The sequence below is a fragment of the Rattus norvegicus genome, chromosome 8 (genome assembly GCF_036323735.1).
Source record: "Rattus norvegicus strain BN/NHsdMcwi chromosome 8, GRCr8, whole genome shotgun sequence".
Taxonomy (NCBI): domain Eukaryota; kingdom Metazoa; phylum Chordata; class Mammalia; order Rodentia; family Muridae; genus Rattus; species Rattus norvegicus.
The window spans coordinates 30,155,493-30,173,929 of NC_086026.1; the positions used below are offsets into that span (position 1 = coordinate 30,155,493).

Sequence of the window (18,437 nt, forward strand, 5' to 3'; positions counted from 1 at the left end):
TTCACAGGGATCATATATCAGACACCCCACATTATCAAATAGTTTCATTATGATTATTAACAGCAAAATTATAATTATGAAGTAGCAACAAAAGTAGTTTTATAGTTAGGGCCAGCAGGACATGAAGAACTGTATTAAGGCTCTCGGCATTGCCCATGCCATAAGAGAGCTTAATACGCCACAGTAGGCTCAGTAGATACAAGAAATGAATCAGGCTTGGCTTTAGTTCTTCATCAGCAAAATGTCATTTGAAAAGCTAACGTGATTATTTATTTTGAAAATATTCAAACCTGCCCTGCAAACCGCTCACCAGGGCGAACAGAGTCTGGGCTCTGGGCTTTTGACCTGGGCCATACCTTAGTACACTTTGGTTCCTTAGTTCTCTGTGCAAAGGGGACGAGATCGCCTCTCCTCAGAGCGTGGTTGTGAATTTCAAATGAGAGGAAGCATGAGGCATGCACAGCAGTCTGTCTGCATGTGGTAGATAATACATTGTCTCGAAGAACCGCGGCTTACAAATCTGTAACAAAAGAGCATGGCCTGTGGTTACATGAAATGAAGTTAACTTTCTGATTCTATCACGCTGTGTTATGTGACACCGGCTTCTTCACCCAAGGAGGGAGAGATCCTCAGCTCAGAAAGACTTCCCACTTCTTGGTAGCAATGGCTGTCATCTCATTAAGCCTTAGCAATCTGGCTCATTAAACCCTCATGAGCAACCCACCGTTAGGTCATGAAGCAAGTGTCGCTCCTTAAATGTTAATCAGCTTCCACCACGTTTCTTTTTCCGTGTGAGGAATCACTGTGTCAGAGATAAGGAAAGGCCATTCTCTGGTACAGGTCTGGAGAGTACGTGTCCTTCTTTAAATGTCAGGCATTAAAAAAAAAAAAAAAAAAAAAGAAGAAGAAGAAGAAGATATTTGCCTAGGAAATGGCAGTGCACTTCCAGAGCAGAGATAGAAAATTATTCAGCACTCTAGAACTCACCGCTTCTTGCTTTGTTTAACAGTGAGTTAGCATGCATTGCGTGATGCCACAGGGGAAGAAGCCTGACTGAGTTTGGTCCGTGCTGTACCACGTGTGTAGGATGTGAGCATCCTCAGCCTGGGTTGCGGGGTACCAGAGAGCTGTTCAGAGCAACGGCAGGAAGAGGTCCTGCTGCTATGGACAGAGTGTCAGTGGTCCCCAGTTGTATGCCTATGCACTTGGCTTGGCTCTCAATGAGAAAGCTGTGTCCAGCCTGTCTCCTCCCTTCTGAGGAAGAAATCACATCATACTTTGAGGTAGCCCGCTTCTAAGAGGATGAAAACGGGAAAGCTTTTTGGAATGGCCTTGCCTGGCCTGCAAACCTGCAGCATGGTCATTTCACCACCATGGCAACCGTCAAGTTCAAGTACAGTCTGGGCTGATTTCCTTGCTTTATCTGGTGCTATATTTTAAAAAGAGATTTCTCCTCAGCAGACCATCTCTTAACATTAATTATTTTTGGTTTCTCCCACCCCCCACCAGGGTAAAATTCTCAACAGAAAAGGATGCTGCCCTATTTGTACTGAAAGTAAGTTCATTCTTTGGGAAAATGTGCTCATGATATTTGTTGAACGTTTTGTGATCAGCGGGAAACCTGGTGTAAGTTTTCTATAGATTTAATTCTATGGGTATGAGATGGGCTTGTCCTCCTCCCCACGGGCACCTGCAATCAACTGCCGCCATCTCACAGAAGCTGGACTGAAACCAGTGTGGATATTTCCACCACCATCTGCTGTTAGGAGACCTCAGGAAGATAAATGGATAGACGGAGTTTTAAGGAAGAACGGATAACTTAATGTACATTTAAAACTGCTAATAGCATTTGCAGTCCTTGGGGCTAAGAGGATGATACCCTGTATAGCCAGCCATTCAGAATCTCTAGGGCATTGACTTCCTCTCCTTACACCATCAAGGAACTGCACTTCCTCCTCCCTCCCCTAACTCCTCATCCTTTCTCCTGGGCACATTTGATATTGATAATGGCAATGAGTTTGCATTCTGATGCTCTTAAATGTGTTCCTGAAGGTTCTACCGAATTGTTGTGATGTTTGAGAGCTATCTGAGGCTGCCCCTGATTAATAGGGATGAATCTCAGGGACAGAGCATTGTGCTGACTTTACAGCAGCCCCATATGGGGACTTTTGCCTACATTCATTAGAAAAATCACCATGCCAGTCCCAAAGCTTACTTGGCTTCAAGACAGCTTAATGAAGTATGCTATTGAAAGAATGGTGTTAGAAATACATTGTTAAGTTATTTTTGATAACTACATGGTGGTAGTATTAGCAGATCCAGGAAATTAATTAGAAACTGTTTTATGAGCCAGTCCGGCTTAGAGAAGTAGACTTTTGTGGCATTTAGAAGCAGCTTTTTATTGAAACAGGTTTGTTTCTTTCGTTTGTCTAAAATCAAAGTTAATATTGCTCCAAGAAACCCTGGTTTCTCCCCTTTGATTGTTTGATATCCTCAGATAACAAATACATAAATATATGTCATTTTATAGCTATACAAAACTACATATGGACAGCTGTTCTGTGTTAATGCATTATATATACACATACATATATTTTCTTGTCTAATATATGTTATTATTTTAAAGATAGAAAGCCTTGAAACTTTGCAAGGGATGAAACTGCTCATTAAATTAGCAAAAAATAAGTTATAGATTTAATAAAAGAGCCTTCCTTTGAAGATAATGAAGTCATAAACTAGCTCAAGGGAGGCCAATGATGCATGAGGGCAGATTCAGAATTACTGCAGAAAGAAGAACAGCTATGATCGATATGCTGGTGATTCAGAAGCACCTACTGGAATTAGTCCCCTTCGTTGTCTCCCGGAGACTCTCTGGTTATGGCCGCTTCAGAGGCTACATTCTGCTTCATTCCCTTCTCTATGCTCAGTCTCCACTCTGCACTGCGAACATTTTTCTCTGCAGCCACACCAGTGAACAAGTTTGCATTTCTCCATAGAATGTAGATAATGCAGCAGAAGTATAGACAGACCTTCCGGGAACGCCTGATGTTTTGCAGTCCACCTCTTCATTTGCATGACATAGATGTGTTACATCTTCTGATTCTCTGGCTATCAGCCTCATAAGCATGTGGGCTTTCTGCAGAAACAACCTCAATCTTGAATTGCCCAGATTTCAGAGAGTCAAAATGGTGATTAGTGACGTATTAGCTAGATCGCATTAGTTTCTCTATTACAAGGAAAACCTGGTGTGCGTTTTCTATAGGTTTAATTCTGCAGGCAGGAGATGGGCTCGTCCACCTCTACGCAGGCATAAAGCTAGATTGCATTAGTTTCTCTATTACACGGTGGCCTTTCCATATCTAGGAAGTATGGTGACTTATAAAGAAATAAAAGGGAAAATAGAAGACCATGGAGGACAGCAGTTTGCAATCAGCCATATCGAGTGCTGTGTTGTGTGAAGTCTCTGAACGATTCATCCTTTCCGTCAGCCAGGGAGACAGCCAGAGAAAGCCACCCAGCTGGAGGGGCACTGGGAGGCCACGGGCTGCACCTGCACCTGCAGGTCAGAGCTGGAAGCGTGCAGGCATGCGGCTCTCGGCACAAGCCTGAATTATATCATCAGATGGCTATTTCTCAATCTCCCCTGGTGTTCTTTCCATCTGTTTACCCTCCCTTGCTCTCCAGCCCATCTTCCCTCACTGCTGTAAAACACATTCTCCTTGGCGACGATCATTTGTTCGGATTCAGCTCAGAGATGGGATAGCTTCCATTTTTTTTTTTAAGCAATGCCCAGCTTTCCGTAGTGCATCCAGGTAGACATCTCCTGGTGTCCCTTAGCTATGGTCTAAGACCTCCTACTGTGAAATTCCTTTGCTTTTATAGACTTGGGTTCATTCTTTCCTCTGCTTATTAGTTATGAAACCTCTTCTGGCATACGGGTTTCGAGAGTGAGAAACCGAGGCCAAAACCTTAAACTAAGGCTGGTGTTTTCTAAAACTAGAAGATCCCAGGGTTTTCGACCTTTGTTTTATTGACAATCCACCCTGGTCCGCTTTGTTTTAGGGACACCCTGTGTATTGCAGAATATTTAGCAACAACCCTAACCTCAAAGTGACACCCAATAATGTCTCCACACATTGACAAATGTCTCGTCAAGGTCAACTAGTGATATTCCAAACAGGGACAGATGCCCATGTGAATTCGGAGACAAACACCAAGGGACAAGCAGCGATGGCTTACTTACTGCCAGTACCTGCTGGTTCAGCACAGTATGAAAGAAAAATCACATTGTCCTTCTGCTAGCCTAAAACCAAAAGGCCTTGAGGTTCATTGAATATGCTTTGATATTTCAATTCCCTGCATTTACAAACAGTTATAAAGGCATATATGAAGATGTAGCACGGTGGCTTAAAAATGACTGCCGTTGCTCAGAAGTGGGAAATAAAATGCAGGCTACAATTAACAGCATACCTGAATTTACTTCTGCCTCTACTGTATGTGATCACACTTACTACTTTGAATTATTCAACATATGCATATGTATAGTCCTTTTAATATATTCTGTAAGGAAGCAAGACTACATACCTACATAAATACATATATGCATTCAAATGTGAAGTTGAGGACCCCTCTCACATCCTTGTGGGTTCCTGTTGATTGTAGATGTTAAGTGAATGATGGTGCTTCTAGTGGTGACACTCCACTGATGCTCACTCAAATCTCACAGAATTCCCTCCTGCCTGGGCTCATCTTAGTAGAATTTGGCATCTTTGTCCTGGCAAAGAGGAAACAAAATAAATGGTTCGCAGTTTAATTTTCACATGTGTCAGAGTTCCCAAGTTGATTGCTGGGTAGGTAGGAAGCAGTCACCATGGCAGAAAACCAGGGTGCCCTCCGTAGTATCAGAACAGCAGGTAAGGTGGATCTAAAGGTGTAATGAGAACTATATTAACATAGGGAGTCCTCTTAGAGTCAGGCCCAAGGAAAAATCTAAAAAGCATAGCTTCTTATTAATAACTCGAGACATACCATTTTCCTTTCCAACAGAAAGAATTGAATTTGGTTTGGATGATTTACTTAAAGTAAAATATTTGAAGTGAGCTAAACAAACTTCATAAAACTTTTGGCAAAAGCGCTTTCTTGCCAAGGTATGAGGCTGTAGCTGGAAGGCAGTTTTTCTCAGCTTGGCTGGGCGTCACGTGACCATGAGTTGGGTGCCAGGAAGCGTCAGAACTCGGGACGAACACTTGGCGATTACTGTAGCATTTGGTTTATGTGAAATGCCCTTTTATAGTGTGCTGGCAAGTAGTGGGTGGACTCTTGACCTCACCAACCCACAGAGCCCAAGAAGCAGATAAATCCTATGTTGGCTTCAGAGCCGTTCTCAAACTTGGAAATAATACTTCGATGTCAAAGTTTTCACTGATAAGTTCAATGTGGGGGTGAGGTGGGATGGAGGCGTGGGGTTGGGGACTGAGAGATTGGTTGTGAAAGACGTTAATCTCTTAATCAAGTTGGAGGCATCCAAAACTGTTAGGACAATGTTTACCCATCCTCCCCACCCCAGATGTCACAGATTACTTAAACCCTTTGCATAGCTCGTGTTAAGCCGAGGCACCCTCAATCCTAAATGCAAGCTTGTAGTTTTGAAACATTGAGACTGGTAGGGTCTACTGCACACATATATATGTACACGTGATTGAAATAACCTTAGCCACACATCCCATAAGTCACAGGAAATACCGAATTTCAGCAACTTAGGGTGTCAGGAGGTGCACAGTTGCCAAAAGAGTGTTTAACCATACCCTAAGGGGTTAGCTTCTAGCTGTGTGCAGGTCAGTGGATCCGCACCAGCTTATCATGGGCCCTGGGCCTCTTGCCTGACCTCAGGACAGCTAGCTGCAGAATTTGCCCCGGCTAGTTTTGTTGGCAAGTCTTTCTTTTCTAAGCCCATTGGGATGCCTGATGCATTTTTTTATGTCTCAGTAAACAAAGCGAGTGTTGTAGGGCCAAAAGGACAATAATTTAACTTTCTGAGGAGTCAGGGGCATGACGGGCGATGAAAGAATGACCTTGAAGCCAACCTATGAAAAATCTCCACCAAGGGACCCTCTACAAATCAGCAATTCAATGTTTGAATAAGAGTTCTAGCCTCTGGGACTTAAGTTCCCTCAGCCTTAGGAGTTTGTCCTTACCTCAGGCAAGGGAGGAAATTTGACACTAGGCTCAGGATGCCTGTGGCATAAAAATCTGTGGTGTTGATTTTAGCCCTGCCAGGGAGGTGTTAAGCTTAGTGGCCACTGAAATTTCTGCTAGTGCCTGTGGAACTGACTTTTGACACTTTCTGAAACTTGGCTGGCAGGCTGGTTGAAAGTGAAGCCCCACATGCTAGCAGTGGTCTAGTGGAGAGCCCACACAGGAATAGCTATGGGGAAATGAGTCCTTTTCTTTGCTGTGCTTTCTGTTCTAAGAGATGTTATCATTTTAAGTTGCCTTGCCACGAACTGGTCTAGAGTTGAGGGAAGAGACTGAAGCCATTCTCTAAGAACTAAATAATCTTTAACCTCCATCTCTGGTTAATTTCTTCAGGGTGAGCTACATCGTAGTACTTCTTGAGTGGTAACACGGTGCAGAAACAGACAAGGCAGGCTGGCACGGTGCTGCTAGGTCTAAGGGTGAATACTTGATGAGTACTCAGTAACTTAGTGGTTCATTAGTTAACCGTGACAACCACCATCATCAATGTCATCAACATCACTAGCCAACAGGACCAGCGATGGCAACAGCAGTAGCCAACATTTATTTATCATCATCTGCTGTATATCTAAACCCTGTCATGGTTGTCCCATTTGATTTCATATAAATCTCACAGCTATCTTTTGGCCAAGTAACGTCATTAGCTACAGTTTGCAGCCAGGGAACTGAGGCTGGTTTTGAGGTCAGAGATGGAGCCCGAGTTTCCTCTGTGTTGCCTGGCTGGCTCCAAAGACAAGCTGTACTTGCTGTTCTTGGCTTCCTTGTCATTTAAAGTTCAATACAAGAAGGGGAAAGGAAGGTTTGAGGATTTTATAGTCCCTGGGAGTTATAGATTAGAAAAGAAATCATAAGAGAGCTCTCCAGTTTAATAGCTTTTCTCTCTTCTACCACTATGCTGGGAGAAAAGGATATTCTAGGCCCAGGCTTCCTTCTACCTCATGGCTGTTCCCCTCTCTGCTCAAGAAGTGGAGGTAGTTGTACTCTGGGCTTACCTTTCTTTGCATACTCATATTTCCAGTCTTTCTCCTCCACCATGGCAACTCAGAGGGGGATGTCTATATAGCCAAGTGCAAGTCCTGCTAATTTTTTTATACTAAGCAAACAATATATACAGATATATGCATAAATATTCTATACAGTTTTAAACTTGAAAGAACTCTGTATAATTGACGGTAGGGGCAGAAAGTGCAATGCTGCTTTCAAAGTTGCAGTTTGATTCATTTTTAGTTTAGTGCCATAAAATTATGTGCATCTGTGGACTTTCCCTCTAGGATCTCCCTTTCTAGTCCTCAATCAGGGAAACTGAGGCTCACAAGAAATACTGAATAAGAGAGCTGGTCTCAAATATCGTGAAGTAGTGCTTATGCCATCCGCAACCCTCCTTCAAGTTTCCTTTGGAAAGATAGATTATTAGTATTATTAGTATTCATATTAGAATTAATATTACTATTATTCTGAGATATGGCATTGATAAATCACTGCATTAAAATACATTCCTGTCTACATATAAATGAATGTATTTTTTCCATGGAAATACATATAGATTAACTCCACATTTTACATGCTGTGGCCACACTGCCATCCTGAATCTCTAAAGAAATGCAAGTGTCCAGTTGTGACTGAATATACTGAGACCTAGACTTACTGAGGGCACCCCCAAGTTACAGCCGAAGATCAGGTCACGTGAGTAGGCCAAGCTCCAGGCATTCTCTGTGTGCCAAGCTGAGGCAGGTTTCCGCCTCTCCCAGGTCGCAGAGATCAGAGAGGCCCAGACTCCTGCTGGTGCCATTGACCGTGCTGCAGTGGAGCAGGGCTTCTAGCACATGCTGTCCACACACTCTGCTGTTTAATTCTCAGGATGATTCTGCCAAGTGGAAGCTACGATCAGTTCTGTCTTCCAGCGAAAGGATCTGAAGGTCAGAGAAGATAAACAGAGAGAGAGGTCGACGAGTACTCTAACCTATGAGAGAGGTCGACGAGTACTCTAACCTATGAGAGAGGTCGACGAGTACTCTAACCTATGAGAGAGGTCGACGAGTACTCTAACCTATGAGAGAGGTCGACGAGTACTCTAACCTATGAGAGAGGTCGACGAGTACTCTAACCTATGAGAAACTGGAACTCAAACTTGAAGCATAACTAACCCTGTGTTCTCTCTTGACTGTATGGTGATTTCATTTTTTGGAGGTTTGCCTTCAAATACATGAGATTTACCAGTTTTCTTCTTTTACACAAGGCAGGAATTCTATTTGGAAGCAGTCGTGTCCACGACGTTCAGAAACACTGTGCTTGGGAAGTTACCTTAATTTTGAGATCTCTTGGGTTATTTTATATCAACTCTCATCTTTGCAGAGATTTGAAAAGATGGCTCACTGTGTGTGGTGTTTCTCGCTGATATGCAGTTCATATTATTCATGCCTTCCTCCTCCACAACCCCCCAGCCACATCCCTTCCTCTGCTGGGCCAGAGTGTGTCTTCAGTGCACGGACCTGTCCTTTTCACATCTTTCCTCCTCTTGTGTACACCCAGAGCCACCTCCACACTCCATCTATAGATCCTTTCTCATTTTGGTTTCAGTATTATCCAAATTTTGACTTTTAAACAGTAATTTTATTAATTATTTGAGAATTCCATACAATCTCTTTTGAACATATTCTTTCCTCCTCTCCTCCCATTACAATCCTTTATCATCTCCTCCCTTCCTACCAAAATCTGAGTTTCATCTTTTTCTCATCCTCCTTCCCTCCCTCCCTCCTTCCCTCCCTCCCTCCCTCCCTCCCTCCCTCCCTCCCTTCTCTTCCTTCCTTTTCTCCTTCCTTCCTTCTTTCTCTCCTCTCCTCCTCTCTCTCTCTCTCTCTCTCTCTCTCTCTCTCTCTCTCTCTCTTCCTCTCTCTCCTTCCTTCCCTCCCCCCTCTTTCTTTCTGTGTTCATCTTCCCCATTGAGCACAGTTTGTGTTGTTACCCAACTAGTCCCAGCTGGTCTTGAGAGTAAGGGCTTCCCTGGAGTATGATGGACATACCAGGGTTAATACCATATAAGAAAACTAATGCTTCTTTTCCCAGCGGCTATCAACTAGCAATAGCTCTTCGCCTAGTGCTGATATTCCAGGCTCATTTCCCCACTTATGCTGGCATAATATCTGGCTTAAGCTTATCTGTATAGTCTTGGGCTTGCAGTCATAACTACCATGATTTCATGTGTGTAACTTTCTTGTTCAATCTGGAAAACACTGCCTCTTACCACCACTCTTCCACATATCTCCTAGAGTCCTTGTATGGAAAAGTGTGACATGTTTGTCCTATCCAGGACTGAGGACTCCATAGTCTTTTATTTCTGAACACTGAGTAGTTGCCAGTTCTCTGCATCTGTTGCCATCTACTGCAAGGGGAAATGTCTTTATGATGGTTGAGAGATGGTCTGATCTTTGGCTATCGAATGACATTAAGAATTATTTCAACACTATGTCCCTTTAGTGGAATAAAAGTATTGGATTCTCCCCCTACCGCCTATGACCTATAGGGCCACAGGTTTTTGCCCGCTTTAACAAATGATGGGTTCTATCTCATGTAACAAGCCTTGTATCCAACAGAGAAAGTGATTGGCCACCCCCACAATGTCTGTGCTGTTACTGTACCTATGGGCATATCTTGTCAGGCTCAATGCTGTTGTGGTTTACAGTGTTCGCAGATGGGTGGATTAATGATTACATTTCTCCTTTGATAGTGTGTATGGTACTTTACAACACCATGAAAGTTAGGCACCGGGGATACAACTCTAGCTGGACTTCTCCACATTCTATGAGTCAAATAGTGAACCTTAGCATCTATCCTTCCAAGAGAGTAATTCTCCTTGTAAGTACCGCATTTGAATTGCACCAACAGTTACTACCTCTGGTTCCCTAGATTAAATGAGTTAAGAGTTGGTTGGAGGGGCTAGTGGCTGTTTCCAAGTCCTGTTGATTGACTGAATTCTGGCCTCCACATTCGCCCAGCTGTGCAGGTTTGGAGACTCAAGGCTGTTTCTCATATTTCTGGCATTTCTCTCCCCTGTTGCTGATCAGTCATCAAGTCCAGTTGATTGCCTCTTTATGCTGTTTTCCTAATAAATAATTTCCTTTTTATTCCCATGGTGGCTGTACCCTCATCCTGTTGTTTTCTACTAACCCCCATCCCTGTCCCTTCAGTTCTGTATCTATACCACTTCAGAACCCAAAGTCATCCTTCATGAAAACTAGCCCACCTTTCTTCACTGCTGAGTTTTCTAAGGTTTGTGTTGTAACACCCCTGGCGCTGAGGAGCAGTCCTGAGTAATACCTTCAAGGCAGGTTCTAACTGCATATGTGCAGGAATACTGGGTGTGGTAGACCTAGACATGTTTCCTCACTGCAGCACCCAGTGGGCCCTGTAAGTTTTCAGGAGGATGGGGTGTTACGGAGCATCCCCAACTGGTCTTGCAAAGCTTTTAAAGTTTTACTCATTGTGGCGATCCAACAGGCTGGATTAATGTTTTGTAGGAAAGACATTAAGAGATGTTGGTTCTTTGGAATATATTTAAACTTCCCAGACTGGCAATGAATCTCAGGCCAATTTATTTACACAGTGTGAGTGTCTCATGTCCCCTGAAGCAAGTCCTTACTCCAGACAGATCTGTCTCCTGCTCTTCTGGTACAAGCTGCTTCCTTCCTTTGTTTGTGTTTTATTGGCATTCCTCCTGTAGCCTCCAAGGCTAACTCCACTCTGACCCCTAATCTACATTTTGCGTCTTTTATGGAGGGACTCAACTCATTATACTTTCACCAGCTCCGTACTTTATATCCTCTTCCAGTCTTGCTCACAAAAAGAAAAGTGATGCTTACTCTATGCGAGCAGCTCTAATCTTGGCATCTTTCCTGAGACTCTGTAACGCAGTAGCTTTAGGTAAACAAACCTGTGTTACATACGGAGTTTGCTTCACTAGCCACTAAGTGGCAGAGTAAGATGGGGTTTCAAACACAGGACTCTCTCCAAAGGTCCTTAGTGTTTTAATTCTAGACAATAAATTAATTTCCAGATGTGATGTTTATCTCCTCTGTCCAGATTCACAGCTCTCCTATAGAAAGAACTATGTAAAGAGAGAAGATACTGTCAGGTCGACTTGTGAGTAGCGGGAGTAGAAAGTATTTCTTCCATCACAAGCTTAGTCTTTAGTCCCAGCACTTGAGAGATGGGTTTCTGTGAGTTCAAGGCCACCCTGGTCTACGGAGTGAGTTCCAGGACAGCCAGAGACCCTGACTCACTAGGAAACAAACAAACAAGCAAACAACAAAAACTGTTGACGGTGCAGAACATTCTTCTCGTTGCTTGGTGACTTATCCTCATCTGTTATTCATGGGGACCTTGGTGACACAGCAGACTTCCCCAAGTGTATGGTGTGAAATAAACAATTACTTAGTGATAAAGGAAAAAAGAAAGGGAAGAAGAAAGGAAGAAAGGAAGAAAGGAAAGAAGAAAGGAAAAAGGAAAAAGAAAGAAAGAAAAAAGAAAGAAAGGAAGGGAAAAACTGACTTTTTGGCATTCTGGAAGACAGAGATAAACTGCTGAAATTAACCTTAAATTTGAGATCTTGAAGTTGGGGAAATGAAATAGAACACATTAAATAAGAGTATATAACACATCTGCTGAATTTTGTAACTGATTTTAAATAGATATTCTTAATTGATTATCAGGCTTGAGCCATTGATCAGCCTTAAGAGCCTCTACATCCCATAGGCTGCTTTCCTAGGAAGAGCGTCTACATGTGTTTTTCCATTCCCGGCCATCAGTAACATCTCTTAGATGCTGCGGTATATGCTTTAAGTAGGGGCACGAGTGGGGGAAGGTGCTGGCCTTGGAGTGAAGAGACTAGATCATGTCTATATTATTGGCAGAGAGATAACAGGCCACAGGCACCTTCTGCAGACTCACTTCTAATGAATTAACGTAATAAGGCAAGTTGTATAGAGACATGGTAAAGAGGAAAGGAAACATTAAAATACAGAACAAAACACATCTGACATGACACCTGATAGAAGCCGTTTGGTCTAGACGGTTTGGACTGTACTAAGTTATTAGTTTCCAATGGATGCTGTAGGAAAATCCCACAGAAATCATGGCGTTACACCACTAATTATCTTGCACACTCTAGAGGCCAAAGTCAGAAATAGGTTTCATTGGGCTAAAATCAAGGCACTAACAAGGCTGCATCCCTTGTAAAGTCTCAGGCAGAGAGTCATTTCTTTTGCTTTTCCCTGATTCTAAGGTACCTGCATCACTTGGCCCTTGGCTTTTTCCTCCATCTTCAAAGCCATGACTGGCCCCATTCTTCTTATGCAAATGAGCTATGCCAAGTTCCTGCCTTCCTGGCCAGGAAGAGAATTGCAAGTCACCTTTGCTTTAGTCATCCAATACCACATACACAGGTATTGGGGGGGGGTGGTGTTCTTTGAGGATCGGATCGGCCTGTCATACTTGGTCAATGCAGGAATAGAATTAAGCTCTCTTACCCTATGTGTGTGATTCTGAATCAGTTTTGTGGTTCTGAAAATGCTTCTCAGTGGGGAACATGTCCATTCAGCTGAAGAAACTGGGTTTGCAAAGGGAGAGGAGTTGCTGTTCACGAGTGAGCACTAGACCAACAGCCAGGGATCCCCGGGTGATTGTTTCAGCACCAACTATAATTCTTTCCCTTTTCTGTTCTTCCTGAGAGTGCATTTGTTCTTAATGGTTTCATAAATAACTTATTTAATTAATTAAACTTCTGATGTCTGCCTGCCATGTGCTGTCACTAGTATTTATTTTAGTAAACACAGTGTCGGCCACCTCTTTTTAGCCAAGTATATTGTTTAATTAACCCATTTTCAGCAGATATTGGTTGATACTTGATAGGTCGTATGCCATGCATTACTGTAATACAGCTAATGTATGCATACATGTATATACACTAGAGGCTCAGTATGGCAGTGGGCGTTCTGGGCACTGAGAAGTAGATATGAAATGTGTATGTAAGGAGTTCAAGGCCAGACTTAGGAGTTATAAATACCTTATAACCATTGGGTGGGGTAAAAAAATAACCACTCACATTGTCAGGGAGATGGATCAGTCAATACCCCATAACCTTGAGAAGCTGAGTTGGATCTGCAAAGCATGGGTCAAAAGCTGTCCCTATGACCAAGCACTGGGGACCCAGAGACAGAACAGGACCAGCCAGTCAGCATAATCTCGGTTCAAATAGAGGCTCTGTTTTGCTCTTTGATTTAAAAGAAAGAAATGGCAGTGGCTGAGGTAGATATTGGGGATGTTGGTGGGTGAGATGGAATTGAAGCCAGAAAACGTGCTTTCTCTCTCTCTCTCTCTCTCTCTCTCTCTCTCTCTCTCTCTCTCTCTCTCTCTCTCTCTCCCTGTATGTGTGTGTTTGTGTTTGTACATGTGTACTGTGTGTTTATGTATGTATGTATGTATGTATGTATGTATGTATGTATGTATGTATGTATGCATGTGTGAATTTCTGCTTGTGTAAAGATATGCATGTATGCAGGTTCATGTGTGCATACACACATGCATGCATGCACATGTGTATGAACTGTGAGGTCTTTGGTAGGACAAGCTGAGCCCAGGTGGAAGGTGGGAAGCATTAGGCTATATTAGGTAGGTCCTAGAATGGTAGCTGTGGCTTGGTATCTGAAATCAGTTTTGATTTGATTTTTGAAATCAAAATCAGATTTGATTTTTGAAGTTAGGGAGTCCATTGGTGAGGATGTGCAGTGCTGGAAAGAAGGGAAAACCAATTACCACCAGACAAAATTCCTATGTAACTTTTCAAAAGACTTGGGCTTTTTCCTTTCTAATGCAGACCCGTTGCTGTCTCTGATGGGTTATACACTGTCCCCTGTGCCTCCCCTTAGTTAAAGTTAGAGGGAATGTAAATGCTTCCAGGTATCCAGCTGCCACCTGGTGGAGCATCTGTTCCCTCTCACATGCCTTGCAGGCTAACAGCTGTCAATGGCACCTTGTGCAAAGCCAGAGCTGCCGAATGTAGAGGACACCCAGGGCCTGCTTTGTAACCAGACTATCAGTGTCAGAAGTCACCTCGGCAAACAGCAGCTGCCTCATGTCTCGGGCAGTATTTCTAATCCCAGCCTTTCCTGCTTCTTACCTAAGACTTGGCATGGAGCAGCTCTCACCCTGCTAAGGTCCCGAGAGCTCAGCATGACTCAGTGACCCAGAGTCCCCAGGGACCTGTTTCCCTCAAGTTTGTGCTGAGAAAGGTTTAAAGCCATGTTGATGTGTGTTGTGCCCTGTGGTTAGGACGCCACTCCAGAAAGGTGTTGATCCATGCGGCAGCCGGAGAGCCCTCCCTCTCTGAAGCAGTAATGGGCTGAGACTGAAAATTCTCTTCTGGGTTTTCAAAGGAAAACATACTGGAGTGACTGTGAAGATCTTATGACACACTACGTGAAATCTAGGAAGTAAAATTTCACGTTCAGGATCGTCTTAACGCTGTTAAATAAACACACACACACACACACACACACACACACACACACACACGCCCTGAACTGTAGACCAGGCATATTTCTTGGTGGCAGAAATATGAAGAGGCTTTTGCTTCTTTCTTGCACTTTTCTGTACTGTTTTGTTGTTTGAGGGAAAGGGCTAGACTGGAGTCTACCCGTTTCTCTCAGTTTTGTCTCTGTGGCCTGGGATTCTATAGTTTTTATTTTGTCTTTGACAGATGTTTTGAGAGTGATCACTGCTCCTGGAGATCATTCAAATAGGTAAACCCAGGGCAAAATAAAAAAATCTGAGGCAGATAAGAGACAAGCATTGGCCCCGTGTGCTGAGAGGCAGCGACCTCAGCTGTGATGGTAATGTGATATTGTAAATGGAGGAATTTTAGATTTTAAAGCCAACATTCCTTTCTGACACTACACCAGAAAGTGTAAATAGTATCATCATAGAAAAGAAAGTACCACATGTAGTCCCGTTGCCTAAGCAAGAAACAAAAACCAAAACCCCCAAAACCACAAGAGCCACTTCTAATATTTGAGTTTTCAAACTTCTGATCTATTTTTCTCTAGACATATGCATTTATTTGCATCTGTTGAAAATAAGACAAAAAGAAAAACTGAGATCCGAAGATTTGACTTCAAGACTGACAGACAGTGTGCAGGGAGAGAAACTGGCAAATCCCTCTCTTCGCTCTGGCCTTAGGCACACGCAAACATGTTTCCACATCTCCCTCTTCATCCCCCTAACCATCAAGCCAAGTTCTCCGGAATGGTGTGACCAGACATCTGGATATCTTGGACAGCAGTGCATTTCACTGGCTCTCCTGAAAGTAGCTGGGAGGATCCACTGCTCACTTTGGTTCCCAGAGTATTATCTGGGCGCCTCCTTCCCAGGCAGGCAGGTTTCTGCAGTGCTGATGTTCTTACTCTCAGAGACTCTACAACACACATGTTCTCCAGCTCCTCTGGGATCTGGCATGAGGACCTTTGGGTGCCAGAAAAAGGGGCCAAAATTTCACAATGACTTCAGCTCATGATGCTCATGTCCCCACGTGTAACACATAACTCTCAAGCCTCCTCAGAGTCCTGAGATTTTGTTGGCTGACTCAATACTGTAGTCACACAGAAAAATCATACCAACTTCCAAACTCTTCTCTCCCACAAATTAAAGACTTTTGAAAAATATCTCTCCTGACAGCCCCGTTCACACACAATTTCCATTTTCTGGGTCTCTTCTGGATATCCTTCACTGCTTCTCATCCAGCCAAGAGCACACTCAGGCTTCCTGAGGCCAGATCAGGGCAGTTCAGTTTCTGTTACGTCTTTCAGGATTTGCTTTGTCACATGATTGGCTTTCTCTGTGAGTACCTACCCTTCCTTACTAAAGGCAGAGGAAGACGGAGACATAACAAAACTAGAAAAACACATGGAAGAAAAAGAAGGTTCATTTGTGGTCCCATCAAGAAGTAAAGATTGTTTGGGGTGTGTGTGTGTGTGTGTGTGTGTGTGTGTGTGTGTGTGTGTGTAAAATAGCTAAGATTATCCTAGAAACAAAGAACATATTCAGGTTGCTGGTTTTTCACTTACCGAGATAGAAGCATTTCCTTAATCATAAGAGTCACTCAGAAACGTTTCCAATGGTTAGATGAAAGTCTCTGTTATGTGTCTATCGGGACATGCTTAGCTGCTTGTCTAATGCTCAGGGAGAACCTGTCAACTTCCTGATGATGCATCCATTGCTAGTAGGCATGCAGAAGAGGGCTACCATAAGGTGCGAGCTTTGGGCAAACATTAACTCTCAATGTTCTGATCAATGAACAAACACTTCATTGCAACTATGGTCAGGACATCAAGAAAAGCCACAGTTGTTACTGGGCCAGTTAAACGGTCACAAGAAGATGTGACGCCAGATGTGGAAAGCCTGTTCACAGCTGAGAGGACAGGCATAGGAGCAGAATGTCATCCTCTGTGACAGTGTGATGGTGGTCTGGGTTTTCTAAGCTGAGGACATCTCTTTCTGCCTTGAGCTTTAGTTGGCTCTGTGCTAACTTGCTGAGTGGGATCAAGAATCTTAGAAACAAAGAAATAAACTTGCATTTGGTGCTCAGGGTGGGGTAGGCTACTAACCCTGAACTCTTGTTCTCCTAGGGTACACAGTGCCTTCACGTTGTCGACTAAAATGCAATATTTGTATGCTGTCGATAGCTCCCATTAGTCAGAGAGCGAGGAACAGTATGTGAAGGCAGGTTCTGAATCCATCCCAGGCAGAAAGACTGGAAAAATGCACTGTGGAGAAGTCAACCGGGAGAGATTAGATGAGGGAGTTAGGATAGAGGGGCACACCCAATGTGTAACAGTGGCAAGATTGGGGTCACAAGTAAAGGGACAAAAGAAATATAAAAAATAATTAGGAATGGTTATTGAATTCAAATGCACTGCCAAACCTAGCCGCTTCTTCCATTCACAAAATAGGTATGGTGTCTTATACATATTCTTGAACGTAACTGTTCATTGAAATGATTCTATATTTCAAAAACTCTCATATTTGTCTCTGACAAAGTTGGACAAAAGGACAGATACAACAATTATTTTAATAAGTACCAAATGTGTGTGATTTGTATGGCTTACCACGGGACGAGCAGCAAGTCATACCCTAGACCCACGTTGTTCCCCATACACTGAGGGGATAGAGAGAGAATTGCCAAGGATACCATCACTCTCTCCAGCCTGGCTGTTCTCTGGACTCAGTTCTGACCCCACACAGTCTGGGCCACCTCATTCAGCCCTGAAAGTTCAAGGACCTCAGCTGGTCCTTGGCAAACCAAGTCAACCTTATATCCTGGATGGGGGCTTTTGCCCTGTTTTTTTCTTTATTGATTATTGTTCTGGTGATGACTGGAATTTCTCTGCCCTTGCTCATATTGTTTTTGTTTGAGATGAAGTCTTACTGTGTAGCCAAGGGTGGCCTCTAACTTGCCACCTTCTTACCTAAGCTTCCTGGGTACTGGACCACAAGCATATGCCCAGCCGTTTTTCATTATTCGGGTCAATTTCTGTGAATAAATTTCCTTATGGTTCATGCTTTGTCAGAAATAGATAACAAACCCTTCCACTGAAAGCAAATCAATACCAAGTTTTATATTTTTAAAATTATTTAAGCTTCTACAAAGCCTCAGAGGTGCCTCAGAACAATAAACTTTAGTTCGCTTCCATAAATATGAATTAATGGTGTTTCAGAGTGGCGTGTCTACTGGACTAAATGTACTAAAGAATTGTCCAATTTACTTTTTTAGTTAACATTGGATTTTGGAATGTGCGTCAAAATATATCCATGGAGCTGAGGAAATAGTTCAGCATTTAAGAACATTTACTACTTCTTTAGGGGACCCAGAATCAGTTCCCAGCACAAGCATTGGGCGACTTGTACAACCTGCTCTCTCTTGAGCTCCAGGGTACCCAACAGCCTCTTCTTACCTCTTCAGATACACTGCATGCACACACAAACACACACACAAACATATGTACACACACAGTGCACACACACACACACACAAATAAATAAAATCTAAAATTAAGAAATATAACAGGAATACTTTCATGAGGTACAGTTTTACCTCTGCTCTTTATTTCTTGTTGATGTGGGTTATGGAGTTGTCC

The 18,437-nt window shown here is 43.1% G+C and overlaps 1 protein-coding gene across 5 annotated transcripts in view; it reads left to right on the forward strand.

The window, feature by feature from the left end:
* The window catches only part of Bmper (BMP-binding endothelial regulator), a 245,153-nt gene that overhangs the window by 147,444 nt on the left and 79,272 nt on the right, over nucleotides 1-18,437 (forward strand). For all 5 annotated transcript variants that reach the window (XR_010053940.1, NM_001135799.1, XM_006242715.5 and 2 more), the window contains one exon: nucleotides 1,510-1,555. Coding sequence is in view for 4 of the 5 variants with exons in the window: in NM_001135799.1 (NP_001129271.1) it covers nucleotides 1,510-1,555 (46 nt within the window). In the remaining variant the exon portion in view is untranslated. The remainder of the gene's footprint in view (nucleotides 1-1,509; nucleotides 1,556-18,437) is intronic.